Source organism: Frieseomelitta varia, unplaced genomic scaffold, assembly GCF_011392965.1.
Source record: "Frieseomelitta varia isolate USP_RPSP 00005682 unplaced genomic scaffold, Fvar_1.2 scaffold_790, whole genome shotgun sequence".
Taxonomy (NCBI): Eukaryota; Metazoa; Arthropoda; class Insecta; order Hymenoptera; family Apidae; genus Frieseomelitta; species Frieseomelitta varia.
The window spans coordinates 532,509-552,199 of record NW_025110579.1 but is presented as its reverse complement, the minus strand read 5'-3'; the positions used below and the strand labels follow the sequence as shown (position 1 = coordinate 552,199).

Below are 19,691 nucleotides of genomic sequence, written 5' to 3'. Positions count from 1 at the left end.
CTGATATAACTTCGTAAAAAAAGATCATATAACTTGATATTATTTTAAAACGTGAAGGCTATACTTTAACAGTCGAAGACGATTTTACATCATGTAGGAAGTGGCAAAGTGAAAATACTTTTTCTCGAAAATTCAATCACATGGAAAAACATTAAAAATTTTTTTTCATAACAAAATCCACTATAATCTTGAAAATTGAAATTTTTTCTTTACAATGAACCCTTAAAACTTCCTATATGATTTTTTCCTACAATTTTATTCTATTTTGAGTATCAGGGTTAAACGACAAAAACTCAAGAGATCTTAACATTTCGTCATCTACTTTCAATGATCGATTGTCAAATTAAAGGCTTTACACTTTAAAAAGAGACCAAATAGATCATTATGTGATCTTTTCTTGTGAAGTTACATCAGTTTAAATTATAGACATTATATCATTGGTACAATTATGCTAGTTACTCTACTAAAATAATCTTGTACATGAATTGCAGTACAATTAGTATATAATATATAAAATGTAATTTTGTATAGAAATATACTAAATAAGATTCTAATTATATAATATACTTTCCAATAATGATTGTAAATAATAAAAATAGAAGTATATCAAAATAAATATGTAAATATTAAATTGCATTTAGTTTTCCTCTTACAATTAAAAAAAATATTTTTATTATAAGTATCATTTTATTTATTAAATCGTTTAATATAATTCATTTTGTAGAAAAGATAAATTTTACTTTATTTATTAGATAAAATTTAAGTGTTCATTTAAAACTAATACATTCATGTAATTATTGTATGCATGTTGTATTGCATTTTTGAAACTATTTTTTGCTATAAGTAAGATTATACAATTTATTAAGAAAATGTATATAATAAATTATATCTTACATTTTATATTTTAAATTATTATATCTTATTATTATTAGAAAAGAAATGTTTCTTTGAAATTAATATTTATTTGATTAAAGAAAATTATGATGTATGATTTGGATATCATATAAAATACACAGAGAAAAATGTAATAGGTTGATTTATATAATTGAAGATAATTTAGACAGGAGATAAGTTTTATTCACACAGATAGTGAAGACGTGTTCATGGGTCACAGAGATAGGGACAGCAAGGGTCATCTCTTGACTTCTATGAACTCAGTTCACTTTTGTTAAGCCACTATTGTACACCATGAAATTCGCAGGTACAGAATAAATATTTTTATTTTTTATAACTATAAATGATACTAATTAAATTGTGAGTAATGTTGCAAAATATTTATTATAAATAAATAATATTTATATAAGCATGTACATAATTCAATTGATATAATTTATATAACTATAACATATCATGAATAATATAATTTGTTGAATTTATTTAAATATTATGTCACTAAAATATAGTTTAGTATAAAATATAGTTCAATATAGTTTAATATAAAATTATGAAATTAAATTATATAAAACAAAGATGTTTCATGCATGTATTAATTTAAAATGTTTATTTACAGATGTTAATTATATACAAATACTAATGCATAAATTAAAGGAAATTATATTTCTATTTTTCCTGTTTTGTAATAGTCATGTTACAAATAGTATATTTCAATCAGGAAAAGAATATGTATATTCTTACAATGCACTTTCAAGTTCTGGTGTTTTATTACCATCTGGTGCATCATCTTCATGGGGTTTTAATGGGAAACTTAAAATTCAAGCAGAACAAGATATTGCTACAATGCAGGTATATTTCACAACTGACAAATAACAGAATGTGAAAAATAAACTATATTTTTTCTTGCTTTTAAAATGTCATCTTCAGTAATATAAAAATGAAATTAACAATTTTATTGAAGTGTGTATATATTTAATATTTACAAATAGTTGGAATCATTAAAAATGACTATTTGGAATGGTAAAATTCAAGAACAAGGAAAAAATCAAGATATTCCTGAAGATGTGACTGATCTTCTAAAACCATTTCAAATTATATATAGAAATGGTCTTATTGAAAATTTTACTACAGAAGCAATATCACCATGGTCTGTAAATATAAAAAGAAGTATAGCAGGAATTTTACAATTAGATCTGTCTAACTTAGAGAAGGAAACAGCATTTCATTCAACTGAAGTAAGTCATTATGTTTAATAAGTATTTTTTATATAGTTTTTAAGGTGTATTGGTTTTGTTTCTATTTTAAGTAATATATTTTATTATATATATAGAAAAATCATTATGGTCAATGCAATATTGAATATGTTGTTAATCCTGAACAAAAAAATGAGTGGTTAATTAGAAAATTTTTTGATCCACGAACTTGTATTGGACATCCTCATTACACTTGGTCAAATGTTCCCAATATGTTATGTCCTAATGGAGATCAAGTATGTTGTATATATCTTTATTTATTTTATTAACTTTTTTATTATTTTTTATTACATACAATAAATTTCATATATACTTAGAATCCAATATTGAAGTCCAGTGAAAGATTATACAAAACTAAAGTAAATGGATCTTTAAATGAGATTTTATTTGTTAATGCTTCTGGAGGCATTTATATTCAACCTTTCCAAAATTTTGGAGAAGCACATTTTCATTTTACAAGGTATGTTTAGGAAATAAAAATTATTTTATTTTATGAAATTATCTTTTCATATTACTAAAACTATTCTTTTCTGTGCTTTTTACATTAATTTCATGATATACAGACAAATTTTTAAATTAATTTCGGTGAAAGAAACAGTAGATAAGATATCTATTAAAGATTTATATTTCAAAGTTCTACAACATGAACTCCCAGAAGTTGATCTCACTCAAGGCAGAGGTATTTTTGACAAAAATACTGTTTTTACCTCTGTAAGTTTGATTTTGAAAAATTTATTATTTGTAGCTGATATGTAATGCTATTATATATTTTATATTTTATATATACATAATATTTATTATAGATAGGAACTTTATTAGATCGATTAAGTTTGAGACTTGAAAATCCTGGTTTGGATATAGAGACAAATAATTTACATAATACAACAATAACTGTATTACTCTACTATCTTGGAATGTTAGATGTTATTGACTTACGCAATGCATACACAAAAATCTCAGGAACAAGTTATAAAGAAGAAACAGTACGGTGCTTAAAATTTTTGATAATTATTTATAATTTTAATAATTTATAAAATATATTATATATTTTTTTATGTTATTGTATTGTATGTTATTTATAAAACATATTTTTTATGTTATTGTAGAAATATGTTTCTTGAAGCTCTCCCACAAGTTGGTACTAAAGAAGCTGCATTGTTTATATTAGAATTAATCCAAGATAAAAAAGTTTCGGATATGTCCGCAATTCAACTTCTCACTCAGTTGCCATTTCATATACGAAAACCTGACATTCAATTATTAATAAATTTACAAACGTTTCTAAATTTGCCAGAAAAGGTTTCTGTTGAAGTTCAAAACACCGCTATTCTTACATACGGCACCTTGATTTATAAGACTTGTTTATTATATTGTCCATATGAGATGTTAGATGATTACGTACGCTTGTATCTTGATAAATTTACAGGTATGTAATAAATATATGTATGTTAAACAAATTTTATATATATGCTTTTATTATTGTATTATTATAATAATATAATTCATAGAGAATAGGGAATATGAAAAAAAAATGATTTGGCTAGAAGGATTAGCAAATATACAGCTAGGAAGAGTAGTTGAATTTTTAGAACCTATTGCAAGTGGTAATAATGCAGAATCACGTCATTTTCGTGTTCTTGCTGCATGGGCATCACTTTCAACTGCTCCTTTAAGGCCTGATGTTGTAAGTAGTTTCATAAATATAGATATAAATATAAAAAATTATTAAATCTCTGTATAAATATAAAAAATTATTAAATATTATTTTTATTTTATTTTGTATCACAGATATATCGTGTCTATTATCCAATTTTAATAAATAGGACTGAGCATTTAGAAATGAGGGTAGCAGCATTGACACTACTTATTGTTTCTAGTCCTACACCAAGCAGATTAATATCATTATATTGGTACATGCAAAGTGAATCCAGTCAACATTTATATAATTATTTTTATACTATTTTGAAATCTATACAACGTACTACTCATCCTTGTTACATTCATATGTATGTAGAACTACTATAAATTTATATAATGTAATTTTTATAATAATGAAATATCATTTTTGTATGTGACTCTAATCTACAGAGGTACGATAGCTGCACAATTTACACGAGTACTTCGTCCAACTACAAATCCATATTTAATTACTGGTAACTATTTATTTGACTATCAGGATACATATAGAAAATTTGGTGCTATGATACATGGTATTGTTATTGCTAATCCTTTAACAAACATACCTGAAGTTTTATACGTAACTATAAATACTTATGGAAATGGAATCAATATGAATCATGTATCTGTAAGTATTTGATTTAAAATTATTTAATTATTATAAGGTGACATTTTTTAATATTTTAAACATTATGTATATGTAGTTATATATTAAAGCTGAAGGTCTTCTACATTCATTATCAACACATCTAGATGGTCCAACACAAGTAAAGGATATATTAAAACAATTTAAGTTAGATCAAAAGCAAAATGGACCTGTACATTTAGAAGTAATTGCACGTATTCAAGAAAAAACAGTTTTATGTCTTCATCTTAATGAAACAAACATTATTAAAGGATTTAAATGTGAGTTTATAAATGATCATTTCTAAAAATTTTGAATATATCTAAACATTGCTTTTATATCTCAATATAAATACAATTGCTGGAATTGAATTGAATATATCTAAATATTGCTTTTATATCTATATTTTTTTTTAGATTTGTCTTCCTTATCTGATAATATATATCATATATATCAAAATATGGAGTTTCATGTTAATCAACAACGTATTAATGTTCCATTAACAATGGAATCAATCCAAGTTACAGATCTAGGAGCAAATGTTAGACTTGCAGTTATTACAACATCATTATTTTCTATGAGAGGGAATTTTACATATATTTCAGTTGGTCGTAATAATCACGTTATATTACGGTATAATAGAATAATTCACAACTTCGCATTTTTGTGGCAATGTTTTATATTATGCAATTGATATTTTTAGAACATCTATTCATAAGTCGGAAATAATAGAAAGTTATAATCCTTTAATTGATACATGGCATAGTGCAGAAAGGGCACATTCTATTCATGGATATCTTCCAATTAATATTACAGTTGGATTTAAAGATCGTCCATTCATTTCGTATAACACTCCTGGAGGTATAATGTTAATATTACTTAAATCTAGAATTTATTAAGAATTATATTATAAACGCTGTATATTATAATTTTTTAGAACATCTTAAAATAGGCATCACAGCTCATGCCAGAACATCCACTAATATAAAAGGATTAAATATTAAAGCAAAATTACATCAAATTTGTCCTACTTGTTCTCAATTATATTTAGTTACAAAATCACCAACATACAAACCAAAAGTAGGTAATAATTAAAAATTTTTTTCTATCCAAAAAAATATTTATCAAAATATTAATTATTTTTTTTCTTATAGACTGTAGATCTATTTCAAATTGAATTATCAGAATTGGGTGGTCAAATATACGTAAAACTTTTTGACTGTGAAAATGTAATACCACGAGAAAAATTAATTCGAGATGTGTTTTCTTCACATCGAGCTAACTATCCGTGAGTTAAATACAGAGTATACATGTACATTTTTTGTTATAACAATTATTAAATGATAGATATCTACTTATTATATTTTTATTCTGGATTGTTTTAGTATTTGGCCATTTCTGGAGTTTGCTTTAACAGCTCTTCATTTCTTAGATTACTGCACATATGTGCCACCAAAAGGTAGTTGTGGTTTAGCTGCATATATTAGTACAATTGATGCCCAACGTACTCAAGTTAGTATTAAGATTTTTTATATTTTAATAGTGAATAAAGTAATTAACTTTACATTGAATATGTTTTATTAGGTAAAATTTGAATATATTAAAACTCCAAGTCATCATGTGCTGTCTTTAACACATCTCAATACAGAGTCATCACAAATTCTTCAGCAGTGGAACATAGCTGCACTTTACGAGATTACCAGTTGGATGTCTGATATGATTAAAATTAAAGCAACTAAAATTATACCAGGTCGAAAGATTTTAAAGGTACTTTATACATAGAATTATAATTAAAAGAAAAATAAAACAAAATAATATACAATTTTCTACTATTTAGTTTTGTCTAGAAGCAGAAAAAGAAGTACCTTGGGAATGGAATTTTTTGAGTACTAAGCCAAGTGATTCTGCTAGAATTGCATTAAATGTTGTTTGGGGATATTCTGATACAGCAAAAGGCAAATGTAGTGGATCTTCAGTTACATTAGATTTACTTGGTGAAATTAGTAAAGATCAATTAAAAAATGCAAAAGAATCACAATGGCCTTATGAAGAATGTCGAAAACAATCTAAAGGAAAACGTTTTACCCCATTCTCTGATGCCTGTTATGAAGCTTCAAGAGAATTATCGACCTTGAGAAGATATCAAATTGTTGCACAACATGAAAATGTAAATTTAATATTATATTGCTAATAATCATCAAGATGTTAATTTATATTAATCTTAATTATGTAATTAGATGCCACAAAACTTGATAAATTTAGCTTGGAAATTTCGAGCCTTCTATGATCTAATTGGTGGAAATAGTAGTTCAGATTCTAGTTCTAAGAAATTTATTGTGACAGCAACATTTCCAAAAGAATTAGATATTGGTGAATTATCACTTAATAATGACAAAATAGCGATTGAATATAATTATGATATCATAGATTACTTTTTAACTCGAACCAGAATTCATAAATACATGGATCTATCAATATTTAAGGCTTTTTTTGGTAAGTTTTCTTCCATGATTCATAATATTTTAGAGAAATAGTTTATTATTTGCACCTGCAGAATTCATTCTATTTGATTACAGTACCTTACCTGTCTTAATCACTTCCAAATTTAGGCACATGTGTTGTAACACCAGATAATATAAGATCAATTCACAATGTTACTTATCCTTTTCACAATAAACCTGAAGTTCTGTTGCTTGGTCAGTGTTATAGTGAAAATCCAAAATATGCATTCACAGCACGAAATGATTTACATGGTGTTAGTATCAAGATATATGATGAAATAGATACAGTACAAATTGTACCTAATCAAACTGGAGGAGCAGTATACAATAATACAATACATATTCCATTACCACAAAGTTTTATGTTTCATTCATTAGGTTCAAAGAGGTAATTAAAAAAGTTATACTAAACAAATAGTTTTTTAACTATATTAAATATATATTATTAAAAATAAAATATTATGTTTCAGAGTAAGATTGGACAGTAATACTATTGATATTATAATTCCTAATCTTTATTTATACATGCATTGGACACAAGAACAAATCCTTCTATTCTTTCCAACGTATCTATTAGAATTTAGCTGTGGTATATGTGCATTAGACACCTTTGATACTAATAATTTATATGAGAAACTATTTTATTTATAAAAATTGATTTAATATAAAAAATTACTTAATGTGATTTAACATTTACTTTATAATTCATGTTGATCCATCAATATTCAAGATAATATTTTAAAAATTATTTTAATAAATATATAAGATATATAAGGAATAAATATATAAAGCAAATTATAAAATTTATTACGAAAATTATACAAAATTTTAATATTGTTATTTACAAATATATTTCTTTTATATATTAATCTACAATTACTTTTTTATTGTGATTTATTTTTCTAAGGTATAAAATTTAACATAATCTGTAAACTTAACTTATTAATTAATATAAATCATAGAGGAATGTTATAAACTTTATTACTATATACTCAAGTATTTGTGAGACATATATCTAAATGCTGATTCATTTGAGATTCTGTTACTAGTTGCATACAAACAGGACAAGGATATTTATTATTCTCTTCAATTGATACTTCAGTAGCTGTATTCAATATTTCAGGAACTGTATTTAATATTTCATTATTATCACAATGAGTCAAGGAAGATAAATCGTCATTAAAAACATTCCCAATACAATCTTCCAAATGATCATTTAACGACACTCCAGAAGGAATAAATTCGTTACAGACTAAACAATTATGTGAAACAGTATTCAATACACTATTTTTTTTAATTTTTGCATTTTGATTAACATTTTCCGAATTTTCAGTAACTGAAAGATTAAATGAATCATCACTAGAAGAGCTGTTAATAATAATTGTACTTAAATTGTTCATATTATTATCATTTGCATTATCCAATTTAATAATAAAATTATCATCTGTTTCTAGAAGGCATCTATCAATATGCTCATTAATATCTATAAAATCAATACTTTTGTTACAAATAGGACAATTTGCTTTTTTATAATTTTCCATTTGATCTATTTTTGGCTGCTTAATCGAAATTGTATTTGATTCACTTTTTCTTTTTTGAGCAAATAAAGGATTATTCCGTTTTGTTTCTGATTTTACAAAATTATTATTATTAGAATTTTTTATGCTAACTTGTTCTTTATTTTTGTCTATTTTATCACTATTTGGTCTTAAACAAAAATCTATATGTTTATTTATCTCATTATTTGGCACAAAATTACTGCATATTGGACATTCTACAAGTTTTATTTGTACTTCATTTAATGATTTACTATCTTTAACAATTGAATTCCTCAATTCTGTAGCATTAGTTAATGAATTTCTTTTTCTTGATAATATAGTATTTTTGTTTGAAGCCTGACTATGATTATCACTATATAATTTGTCCAATAAATTACTACGACCTATATTAGAGCCACCAACAATTCCAGAAGATGAAAATTTAGGTGTAGAAATTTTAATAGTACTACTAGGACTATCATATTTTTGTAAATTAATTGAATTGTTTGCTTTTCCTGTACCCCAACCATAAACATTGTTATTATTATTCCCAAGCTTTTTAAATCCATTTAAAGAATTCTGATTATTTACAGCTGATTTAGTACTTTTAGGAGTAAACATAATCTTTGATTCTGTGATAGATGGACTATTTTTTGTAAGCCAATTCATCATACTGTTTGGTTGATTATCATCATTTTTCGAAGAAGGTTTTACTTTCTCTTTAATCTTTGAAGATTTTGCTTTAAAGTTCTCTGGTTCTTTGATTTTAACGAATTGGCCACCGCAAGTTTGTTGATGTTCCTTCCACCAAAAATCACATGGGCCTGGTGCACGATTCATGGCTCTGCGTACTGTCCCAAAATATGGTGCTCTTTTTTGACAAGGACCATTACATCTCCACCAATGCTGTTGATATAATCTAACTTCATCGTGAAAACTGTGATATATCTATATAAACATTTTAAAAAATATTCAAAATTGTTCAATCATATTAATTTTATTACAGATACGTACAGTTATTTTTGTGCCAGCTGCTTTATTTATTCTATCCATATGTTTACAAAACTCTGGACCATGTCCATTCCTATCACGATTATTATTTGTAAGGAACAAATACCCATGAATCATTTCATGCTAGAATATATATTTATATGATAAGAGTTAGCAATTATTAATAATATGTACTTCTAATATATTGTTATTTAATTGTTGACCAAAAATAATTATACTACAGAATTCTTACCAGTAAAGTTTCAACTAGATCTTTCCTTGGTCTAAGTTTTAATAATGGTAGACTAAGTGATATTACACATTGTTTATTTCTAGGATGATAACTACATATACCAGCACAACTGTATGCACAAATGTAATTATTAATAATTTAGTACTATCAGTAAACTTTATATTATTTAATATTCTTTGAATAAACTTCAAATACCTTGTCATTCTGGGGCTCCACTTAACTTCCACAGGAAGTAAAACATTCCAGAAAAAACGTTCGTTAAATTGTACAAACAATGTATAAATATTAGGTGTTGGATCTATTAATTCCAAGGTTTGATCAATTAATGTCCTTGGTTTATAATTTTCCTTATCCTTCTAAATTTTTGCAAAACCAACATAATATAAAATATGTATCTGTTACTAATGTTAATAATAATAGTAAAAAAAAAGAACTTACATCTTTTGGTAAAACTGCATTTTCTGTTAATCCAAAACAATTATCTTGTTGATGTAATTTGTATGGTGATTCTCGATCACGAGATTTTTGTGATTTTATCATCATTTATAAGTGTTAATAAGGACAGATTCAAATTATATAAGGTGAAAAATTCGATCTATTAAGCTTAATTCAGATCAAGTATCTTTTGCTGGTTACATAGATGTTATTGATTAGTTTCTTAATATTTTAAAATAATAAATAATATTTAAAATAATATTTAAATAATATTTAAAATAATAAATAATTATTATTGAAGAGTTTTATATTACAAGAGAATAATATTAAAAGTACATAATATTCAAATCAACAACAGAGAATCTTTCAAATACGGTCTATATCATTATGTCAATGCTGCCACTTTCTTTAACGTTAATACGTACAATATTATATATTAAATTAATTCAGAAAGTTAATATTAATTAAAATATATTTTTTTAAACTTTACTAAATATTCTTTATTAAATGATTTTTATTGAATATTCAGTGTAATTATTTAAACATTTAAATTTAGAAAGTATCAAAATTTCAATGATCTTGGTATATATTACCAAGGTCACAGTTTTCTATATATATGTATTATATTTTTGAAATTTAGGAAGATTTAGGCTAAGTTTATTACAATTCAAACTCAAATTTTATCTCAATGTCACGATACGACAAATTACTAATGCAGAGAAATGTGATTTATATGAATCTATGTAAATATATATAATTTATTTATTACTTAATTAATTAGAATAATAATACGATTGAAATATGTATATTGGTATTTAACATTAATTTATACGTGTATGATACGATATTTCAAAACATCACCCATTCTTTAATATCATTTAATTCATGGTTTATATCTTTCGTCATGCCACACGTCAGCATAGTGCGCCCTCTGCTTGCGATCTTATATTTGTATATATAATGTGGATGGAGGATTGGCTTATGTAAAAATTGTATTAGGTTAATCGTACATCACATAACGTATCAGAATAATTCAGCAAAATGGTAAGCACTTGTTTATCATTAATTTAGAGTTATTGACAATATATGTAAATTATAAAAGATGTTTATGACAAGACCGTGTGGCCAACAGTTGCCACAGATGTCAACCACCGCTCGTGGTTCACACAAAACATGCAAAGAATTAAAATGTATCGCATCATTAAATTATTTTTTACTATTTTAGGTACTTATTGCTGCAGCAGTCTGCACAAAAGCAGGCAAAAGTAAGTAATGCTTATTTCTTCAGGACCGCACCTGTGCATGCTTGTATGTGTGTATTATTCATGTATTGATATCAAACATTACATTTTTAATTTTCAAGAAATTACGATTTTATTTGTTTAATATATTTAACTGTTTGTTTTATCTTATATATATGGTTATATTTTTAAGTTTTTAATTGTAACGTTTATAAATTGTGCTATGAATTAGCTATCTAATATGATATACAGAGTGGTTCTCTTGCTAATTGACTCAAAGGACAGTGTCGCCAACTACACACTTTCGTTTTTAGGTTACATGTATATACACATATAACTCTACTCTAATACAGCGATAGTGTCAGTGTTTGATGATAAATCACACATGCCGACATTATCATTACATCGACATTCCCATTAAGTTGATTGACAAAAGAATCACTCTATATATAAATGTATAAATAGATATTTAAAAACTATAAAATTTAATAATTCTTTAATTATTTTATATAACTTCGTTGTATATTTCATTTATTAATGCGTTCAATCCGCGCGCTTTTCCATATTCTGCATGATAGAATAACGTATAATGAGTAATAAGATACCAAGAACAACACATTTTTGAAAATTAGTAGATATTATGTAGCGTCCTCCCATAACTTTATATTTAGATTCATTTTCCAATTTAAATTATGTTTTTAAAAAATATACATAATTGGAAACATATATGTGAACCATCCGTGGTCCACGCCGGGTTGGACGTTAATTCCTTAACCGCGTATGACGAAATATTTCGTCATGTCAAGAAAATCACTGTATTGTTTTTATATATTATCGTCATAATACGATATAGTTCGTCATAACGACGTATAGGCATGATGATATATCTCCTCACCATAAAATGCACTACGAACATGATGACATATGTCGTTATCTTATGAAAATAATTACTCATTGCAAATGTAGCTATTTTGATATCGACTCGGGAAAATTAAGCGATTAATTGACTATTATTGTATGATTTTAAGATAAAATATATATTCTATTTTCTTTTGAATGAATGTCATTTTTAAATGCCGATTGTAATTAACAAATAAAATTTAATAATCTTTATAAATTTTAGCTATTATTTCTCGTCAATTTGTTGAAATGACAAAGGCCAGAATAGAAGGTTTACTTGCCGCATTTCCAAAGTTAATGAGCTCTGGCAAACAACATACATTTGTAGAGACAGAATCTGTGAGATATGTTTATCAACCATTGGAAAAAGTATATATGCTACTAATCACAACAAAAGCTAGTAATATATTAGAAGATTTAGAAACATTGAGGCTTTTTGCGAGAGTTGTAAGTTATAAATATAAAATTAATAAATATGTTTGATTCTCAACTAATATTTAATAATTTGGCTAATAAATTTACTTGATAAATGATTTCAATTTTTATAGATACCAGAATATTGCAATTCAATGGATGAACTTGAAATAGCTGAAAATGCATTCAATTTGATATTTGCATTTGATGAAATAGTTGCATTAGGATATAGAGAAAGTGTTAATTTAGCACAGATTAGAACATTTGTAGAGATGGATTCACACGAAGAAAAAGTTTATCAAGCTGTAAGAATGACTCAAGAAAGAGAAGCCAGAAATAAAATGCGTGAGAAAGCAAAGGAATTACAAAGACAAAGAATGGAAGCAGTTAAAAAAACTGGTCTTAAAAGTCCTGGATTTGGTAATTCTTATAGCAGTGGTAACTTTACACCAACACTTAGTGTGAGAGATACTACTAATTTTGTACCAGAAACAGTTAGACCTTCATATACACCGACACAGTAAGAAATAATATATATGTATATATATATGTAATTTTATTAAAAAGTATATTATAAAAATATTTATATTTTATGTGTATACAGAAAGCCTGTTAATGCTGGTCCAGGAGCGATGAAATTAGGGGGAAAATCTCGTGATGTTGATTCATTTGTAGATCAGTTAAAGGAAGAAGGAGAAAATGTTGTAACAACACCTTTACCTACAACAGGAGCAAAACCAACATCACTTACACCACAGATAATTAACACTGAACCGTAAGATATTAATTTATTTAACTTATATACACATACATATTATTGATTAAATAACTGATTTTTTTTATGTTAAGAGTTCATCTGCGACAGGAAGAACGTCTTAATGTAAGAATTGGTCGTGACGGTGGTTTACAACACTTTGAACTGCATGGTTTAGTAACATTACATATTTCGGATGAAAAATGGGGTCGAATCCGTGTACAATTAGAAAACAGAGATTCGAGAGGAATTCAATTGCAAACGCATCCAAATGTAGATAAAGAATTATTCAGAACACGTGGCCAAATAGGTTTAAAAATTCCTACAAAACCGTTTCCATTAAATACCGATGTTGGAGTATTAAAATGGCGATTGCAAGCTCAAGATGAGACAGCATTACCTATTTCAAGTAGGAATAATTTATTAAATACAAATTATATATAATTTTAGATTTATTATCTATTATTATGTAACAAAGAAATAATCTTTCTTGTTGTTTAAAACAGTTAATTGTTGGCCATCTGAAAACGGAGAAGGTGGATGTGACGTGAACATAGAATATGAATTAGAACAATTTAATTTGGAATTAAATGATGTTCAAATAAACATTCCATTACCTATAGGATGTAATCCCATAGTAAGTGAATGCGATGGTCAGTATACCCATGAAGCACGACGAAATACGCTTGTCTGGTCTTTACCAGTGGTTGATGCAACAACCAAATCAGGTTCAATGGAATTCTCAGCACCTTCATCTACTCCTGCAGACTTCTTCCCTCTTCTTGTTTCATTCTCGTCTAAAACATCTTATGTTGATATCAAAGTACGCTATTTTTTATTTATATTGTATATATGTTGTATGATAAAAAAAACAAAATTTCAATATATGTTCACAAAAAATTAAACAATTTTATATTTTTATAGGTAACTGAAGTTTTACTTGTGGAAGATGAAAGTCCAGTTAAATATTCAGTGGAAACAGTTTTCTTTACTGATAATTACGAAGTGGTATAAAAGTATAAAAGTATTGAAAAATAAGATGATTACTTGTGCTAAGTTTGTACAAAAATACAGAATTAGCACTGTCCATTGGAATTTTGAAGATAAAGATTTTCAACTTATTTGTCATTCAAGTTACAATTTTATTGTTACACATTATTTTTACCAATGGATGCTTGAATATATTTCAAGAAATTTACACACACTTATTGAACAATTTGTTCAATCTAGTATATGTATAATGTTAAACTATTGAAGAAAAATGTATACAGATGTTTTATAATTAGTAAAGAAAGACTACTAAAGTTTTATGAACACTTACTATTAACGTACAAGAATTATATTATATTAGTTTTATTTAAAATTTTCAAATTATTTCTTTACAAAATTTGTATAGTTGCAAAAATTTTTAGTAAAACAGGAATTTATTTACTAAATGCAAGATATATAAATGTGTTTTTTCGTAAAGACAAATATACACATAAACACGTAGACATTATAATTACAAAGAAATAATACAAACATAATCTATAGGTTTTTAACAAAATATTAATTTACTATTATACTTGCATTCATTTATCTTTGTTATTTTCTTTTTAATAATATTATTAGAGGCATCTAATGTCTTGATATTTTTTTTATTCTTGAAAATGCAAAAATATTTTCTTATTTTCAGGAATAGATATTTAATAGAAAATAATAGATTTTTACGAATCAAAAAGAGAAAATAAATATTTGTATACGCATATATGGTTTTAAAAGACTTTTATTTGAATTTGGACTTTTATAAATAACAAAAAGCTTATTTCTCATGTAATCTATATTTATTAAATAAGTATAAATCAAGTTCTCTGTAAGAGTTTTCGTTTGTATCAGAATACAAATTTCATTCATATGCATTTTCTAGGAAACATTTACTATATAAATAGAATTAAAAATAAAAAGTATTTGTTGAAGTATTCGGATATAAATATTACTGTTTAATTTGTACAAACTTTTAAAATCTATAAAAATTTTAAGATATATTTACGTTGTTTATATGGTATTATTTTATTGCAATATATCTGATGGTATGTTCACCACTTGTTGTATCAAATAATTTTCAATAACTGCTTTAGCTGAAAAAAATTAATAATTTTTAAAATATTTCATATACTGTATTTGAAATATTTTTACTTACCAGTTAATGAATTATTTAATACTGCTATATGATAAGCACTTATATTATGCATATTACGACGCGTAATATCTGCACCTTTGGATAATAATTCATAGCATACATGTGGATGATCTCCATGTGCCCCATACATCAAAGGTGTATTTCCTTCCTTTATTATTAAAAATAATATTTTTAAATTTTTATTTAACAAAACTATCATATATAACATATACCTCATCACTTGCATTGGAATCTGCACCATGGTTTAATAACAATTTTACAAGGTCATGATGTCCATAAGCAGCTGCTAAATGTAAAGCAGTCTCTCCATTAAGGCCACGGTAATTTTTGTTAGCACCAGCTTTAAGTAATTGTCTTGCACTGCCTAATTGTCCATATCTTGCAGCCCACATAAGACCAGTTAAACTTTTTTCATCAGGTGTATCTACAGTATCTTATTATAATTTATTAATAATTATTAATTGCAATATGTATTATCTTTTTTTTTTCAAAATAACATACTTGGATGTATGTGCTCAGGTGTAAGTTCACCTTGACCAGCTAATGTATGAAATGTAATATCACTTCCACCATAAAGTTGAGATATTTCTGTTTGTGTATTACCTCTTTGTAAATTAGTAAGTAAAGTAGGAGGCTAAAAAAAGTATTGGGTTAAAGAAGTATTTATAATATGTCTTAAATATGTATAAACCTTATATATACCTTGTATGGTTGAAAAGCACTGGTTCTTGTAGCATCTTGCCATGCTCCTGGAGCCCAATGCCATTTAGTTTCTATGGGTTCAGACTTACACCCAATATTTACATTTTCAGGTTTACAAATTAATGGTCTTGGTCTGATACCAATTGTTGATTCCCCATCACGTACAATACTTTTGGTTTCATTAATAGAGGTATCACATTTTTGTTCTTTCTCTTCTTCATCTTCTTCTTCTTCTTCTTCTTCTTCTTCTTCTTCTTTTACAATTAATTCAGAGTGAATTTGATTTTCCATACTTTTTTATTCTATAAATTTATTTACATTCAATACAGTTATATTCAATAATAAATAAATAAAAATACTAAAATCATACATTTTTGTAGGATAGATTTTTGAAGAATAATTTAATACAAATATAAATAATAATAACAATAATAATAATAATTACATTTACAAAATTTGGTTTAATGTTTTTGTTTAAATGATACAGATTAAACACATTGTATTACATCCTAAAAATGAAATTTTTTTACCTTTTTTAATTTTTTTCTGTAAAAATAATATATATAAACGATTTATTTAGCCGATTACTATAATTGAATGTATGTAAGCATTCATAAAAACAAACTTTGAAAATCTTTGAATCTTTTAAAGGATTCATTCAGTCCAAATTTCATACAGAGGTTATAATTTCATTATTATGTGACATATACCATTATTTGTGTAATTCTTATAACGTACTGAATAATAGTGGATATAAATAGTTTCACAGAAATTTTAATTTAATTAAACAATACATAAATGTTTGTGTAAAAGAATAGAATCACAGCAATCTAAATATATATGTTGTACACCTGAACAAGGTTTTCCACAGAATATTTTAAAGCAGTTTTTGAAAATTATATTTGTATTAATCTTAATAAACGTTAACTTTATGGATTGAATAATCTATCCTACAAAAATATGAGTAATTTTATAAGAACTGTAATATTTAAAAAGGTAATATTTAATATTTTAATGTTACCACCTTTAATAGTTATGTTTAATATTCTAAGAAATTTGAGAATACATACAGTTTAAAACTAATTTAAATTTTGTAATATTGACTATATTTATTTTAAATTAAATAATTAGTAACATGTTATATATGTAGGTTAAATAATTATTTTTTTATATGCCGGTTATTTGAATTTCGAATTAAACATAACTAGTACATAATAATACATTTATTTATTATAAATTTATTATAAATTTTATATTGTACAAATTATGTTCAAAAATTTTCTACATATAAAATAAATTATTAAAATAAATGTAATTCATTTTCTTTTAGGTTATAAAACCACTACATATAGACAATGTATGTCATCATAAAATTATGTCTAATTTGTATATCACATTTAGAAAGGAGATTGATACATATACTTTTGTACTTCCTTTAAAATCAAAACATTATGATTTGACAAATAAAATTAAAAACATAAATGATTTAAGGAGTAATTTTGATAATGTTGCAATTAAAAATAACATCATGTATTTTAATGTGTTAAGAGATAACTATATAAAACAGATTTTAGAAAATAATCTGTTTGGTGTTAGACCACCACTTATAAATAATAATAAGAATATTATAGTGGAATTTAGTTCACCAAATATTGCTAAACCTTTTCATATAGGACATCTCCGTTCTACTATTATAGGAAATTGTATTGCTAATCTAAATAGTTTTTTACAAAATCAAGTTACAAAGATAAATTATTTAGGTGATTGGGGTACACAGTTTGGTTACATTTATATAGGAATGAAAATGAAAAATATTGATAATATAGAAATGCATACAGATTCCATTAAAACATTGTATACATCTTATGTTGATGCTAATAAATTAGCTGAAAGTAATCCAAACATACATGAACATGCTAAAGAAATATTTCGGCAATTAGAATTTGAAGATAATGAAGTTTACAAGAATTGGGAAAAAATTAAGCAATTCACTGTCGTGGAATTGGAAAAAACTTACAAAAGATTAAGTGTAATATTTGATCAATATGAGTGGGAATCCATGTATACTGCTAAAAAAGTAAATAAAATAATTAACAAAATGGAAGAAATGCAGTTATTAAAATTAGATAATAACAATAGGAAAGTAATAGCTGTGAGTGAAGAAAAAAATGTTCCAATAATGAAAAGTGATGGTACAAGTCTGTATATAAGTCGAGATATTGCTGCTGCTATTGATAGATTTGAAAGACACAAATTTGATGCTATGTATTATATTGTAGAAAATGGTCAAACTGATCATTTTAATAATTTAATTCAAATTTTACATAAATTGAATTTATCTTGGGCAGATAGATTAAAACATGTTAAATTTGGAAGAGTACATGGTATGAGCACAAGAAAAGGTACAGCAGTATTTTTGGAAGATATTTTGAATAAAGCAAAAGAAATTATGAAAGAAAGACAATTAGAAGCAAAGAGTAAGTTTGTATTATCTGCAATTATAAATAGAACATAATTGAAAACAAAGCATATCTATATTTTAAATCATTTTAGCAACTAAAATTCCATTAGATAAATTAGATGAATCATCTGATGTTTTGGGTGTTTCTGGTGTAATTATTCAAGATTTAAAACAAAATAGAATGAACAATTACAAGTTTGATTGGGATTTAATGCTTAATGTAAGTTATTTAGATAAATTAATTTTTCTTAAGAAATATTTCAAAAATATTTAATGATAGAATATATTTTAATACCAGATGAAAGGTGATTCTGGGATAAAATTACAATATGCACATTGTCGTTTATGCAGTTTGGAAGAATTATCTGATGCTACATTAGTAACAGAATGTGATTCAGCTCTTTTAAAAGAACCAGAAGTTGATCAGTTAATTTTATTAATTAGCCAATTTGATGAAGTTGTGCTTAAATCTTATGAAGAACTAGAACCATGTATATTAACAATTTATCTTTTTCGTTTATGGTTAGTATAATATATGATTATATTAAATGAATGTGTTCAAATTTTTAATTTTAAACTTTATATAGTCCTTTCTAGATATTTATTTCCTATATACATATTTTTTTAGTAAAGCTATCAATATGGCCTGGCATAAATTGACTATAAAAAATGAACCAAAGGATTTAGGGAACCAAAGACTACTATTATTTCATACAGCAAAAATTATTCTTGCTCAAGGTATGAAATTACTTGGTTTAACACCTCTTGAAAAAATGTAAGAAAAAAAAAAGAAATTTTATACTAAATAAAAATGTAATATGTTATAATAATATTTAAATATCATGTATACGTGTGAGTACATTATATAATATTC

The 19,691-nt window shown here is 25.3% G+C and overlaps 5 protein-coding genes across 8 annotated transcripts; 3 read left to right on the top strand and 2 right to left on the bottom strand.

Annotated features, from left to right (window-relative positions):
- Positions 1-1,051: 1,051 nt before the first annotated feature.
- Positions 1,052-7,635, top strand: LOC122535938. Of its 2 annotated transcripts, XM_043667878.1 has the most exons (22): positions 1,056-1,201; positions 1,511-1,743; positions 1,884-2,129; positions 2,225-2,383; positions 2,465-2,607; positions 2,711-2,858; positions 2,951-3,135; positions 3,254-3,573; positions 3,656-3,831; positions 3,936-4,153; positions 4,236-4,452; positions 4,529-4,730; positions 4,866-5,082; positions 5,153-5,310; positions 5,387-5,529; positions 5,604-5,737; positions 5,835-5,961; positions 6,034-6,216; positions 6,287-6,616; positions 6,687-6,942; positions 7,059-7,338; positions 7,421-7,635. In XM_043667878.1, the coding sequence occupies exons 1-22, from the start codon at positions 1,189-1,191 to the stop codon at positions 7,599-7,601; spliced, it is 4,269 nt and encodes a 1,422-aa protein (XP_043523813.1). In that variant the 5' UTR covers positions 1,056-1,188; the 3' UTR covers positions 7,602-7,635. The 2 variants fall into 2 exon arrangements, with proteins under 2 accessions (XP_043523814.1, XP_043523813.1); XM_043667879.1 differs by lacking the exon at positions 7,421-7,635 and having other exon boundaries at positions 1,052-1,201; positions 7,026-7,200.
- Positions 7,636-7,829: 194 nt separating this feature from the next.
- On the bottom strand, positions 7,830-10,416 carry LOC122535942 (DNA-dependent metalloprotease dvc-1). Its single transcript, XM_043667885.1, has 5 exons — positions 10,170-10,416; positions 9,927-10,087; positions 9,732-9,840; positions 9,503-9,622; positions 7,830-9,436 (listed from the first exon to the last, which is right to left on the bottom strand). The coding sequence occupies exons 1-5, from the start codon at positions 10,272-10,274 to the stop codon at positions 7,943-7,945; spliced, it is 1,989 nt and encodes a 662-aa protein (XP_043523820.1). The 5' UTR covers positions 10,275-10,416; the 3' UTR covers positions 7,830-7,942.
- Positions 10,417-11,056: 640 nt separating this feature from the next.
- LOC122535945 (coatomer subunit delta) lies at positions 11,057-14,596 on the top strand. The gene is made up of 8 exons (XM_043667889.1): positions 11,057-11,210; positions 11,392-11,431; positions 12,531-12,754; positions 12,856-13,241; positions 13,326-13,496; positions 13,571-13,884; positions 13,982-14,298; positions 14,400-14,596. Exons 1-8 carry the CDS (start codon positions 11,208-11,210, stop codon positions 14,487-14,489), a joined length of 1,545 nt encoding a protein of 514 aa, XP_043523824.1. The 5' UTR covers positions 11,057-11,207; the 3' UTR covers positions 14,490-14,596.
- An 829-nt stretch (positions 14,597-15,425) lies between these two features.
- On the bottom strand, positions 15,426-17,150 carry LOC122535950 (DNA-binding protein RFXANK-like). 3 transcript variants are annotated; one of them, XM_043667895.1, is made up of 6 exons: positions 17,067-17,150; positions 16,357-16,658; positions 16,156-16,288; positions 15,867-16,087; positions 15,655-15,802; positions 15,426-15,592 (listed from the first exon to the last, which is right to left on the bottom strand). In XM_043667895.1, the coding sequence occupies exons 2-6, from the start codon at positions 16,645-16,647 to the stop codon at positions 15,525-15,527; spliced, it is 861 nt and encodes a 286-aa protein (XP_043523830.1). In that variant the 5' UTR covers positions 16,648-16,658; positions 17,067-17,150; the 3' UTR covers positions 15,426-15,524. The 3 variants fall into 3 exon arrangements, with proteins under 3 accessions (XP_043523830.1, XP_043523833.1, XP_043523831.1); XM_043667898.1 differs by lacking the exon at positions 17,067-17,150 and adding an exon at positions 16,887-16,970 and having other exon boundaries at positions 15,867-16,078; XM_043667896.1 differs by lacking the exon at positions 17,067-17,150 and adding an exon at positions 16,727-16,741.
- A 74-nt stretch (positions 17,151-17,224) lies between these two features.
- On the top strand, positions 17,225-19,684 carry LOC122535944 (probable arginine--tRNA ligase, mitochondrial). The gene is made up of 5 exons (XM_043667888.1): positions 17,225-17,352; positions 17,687-18,833; positions 18,910-19,037; positions 19,116-19,339; positions 19,446-19,684. Exons 1-5 carry the CDS (start codon positions 17,317-17,319, stop codon positions 19,594-19,596), a joined length of 1,686 nt encoding a protein of 561 aa, XP_043523823.1. The 5' UTR covers positions 17,225-17,316; the 3' UTR covers positions 19,597-19,684.
- Positions 19,685-19,691: the final 7 nt, after the last annotated feature.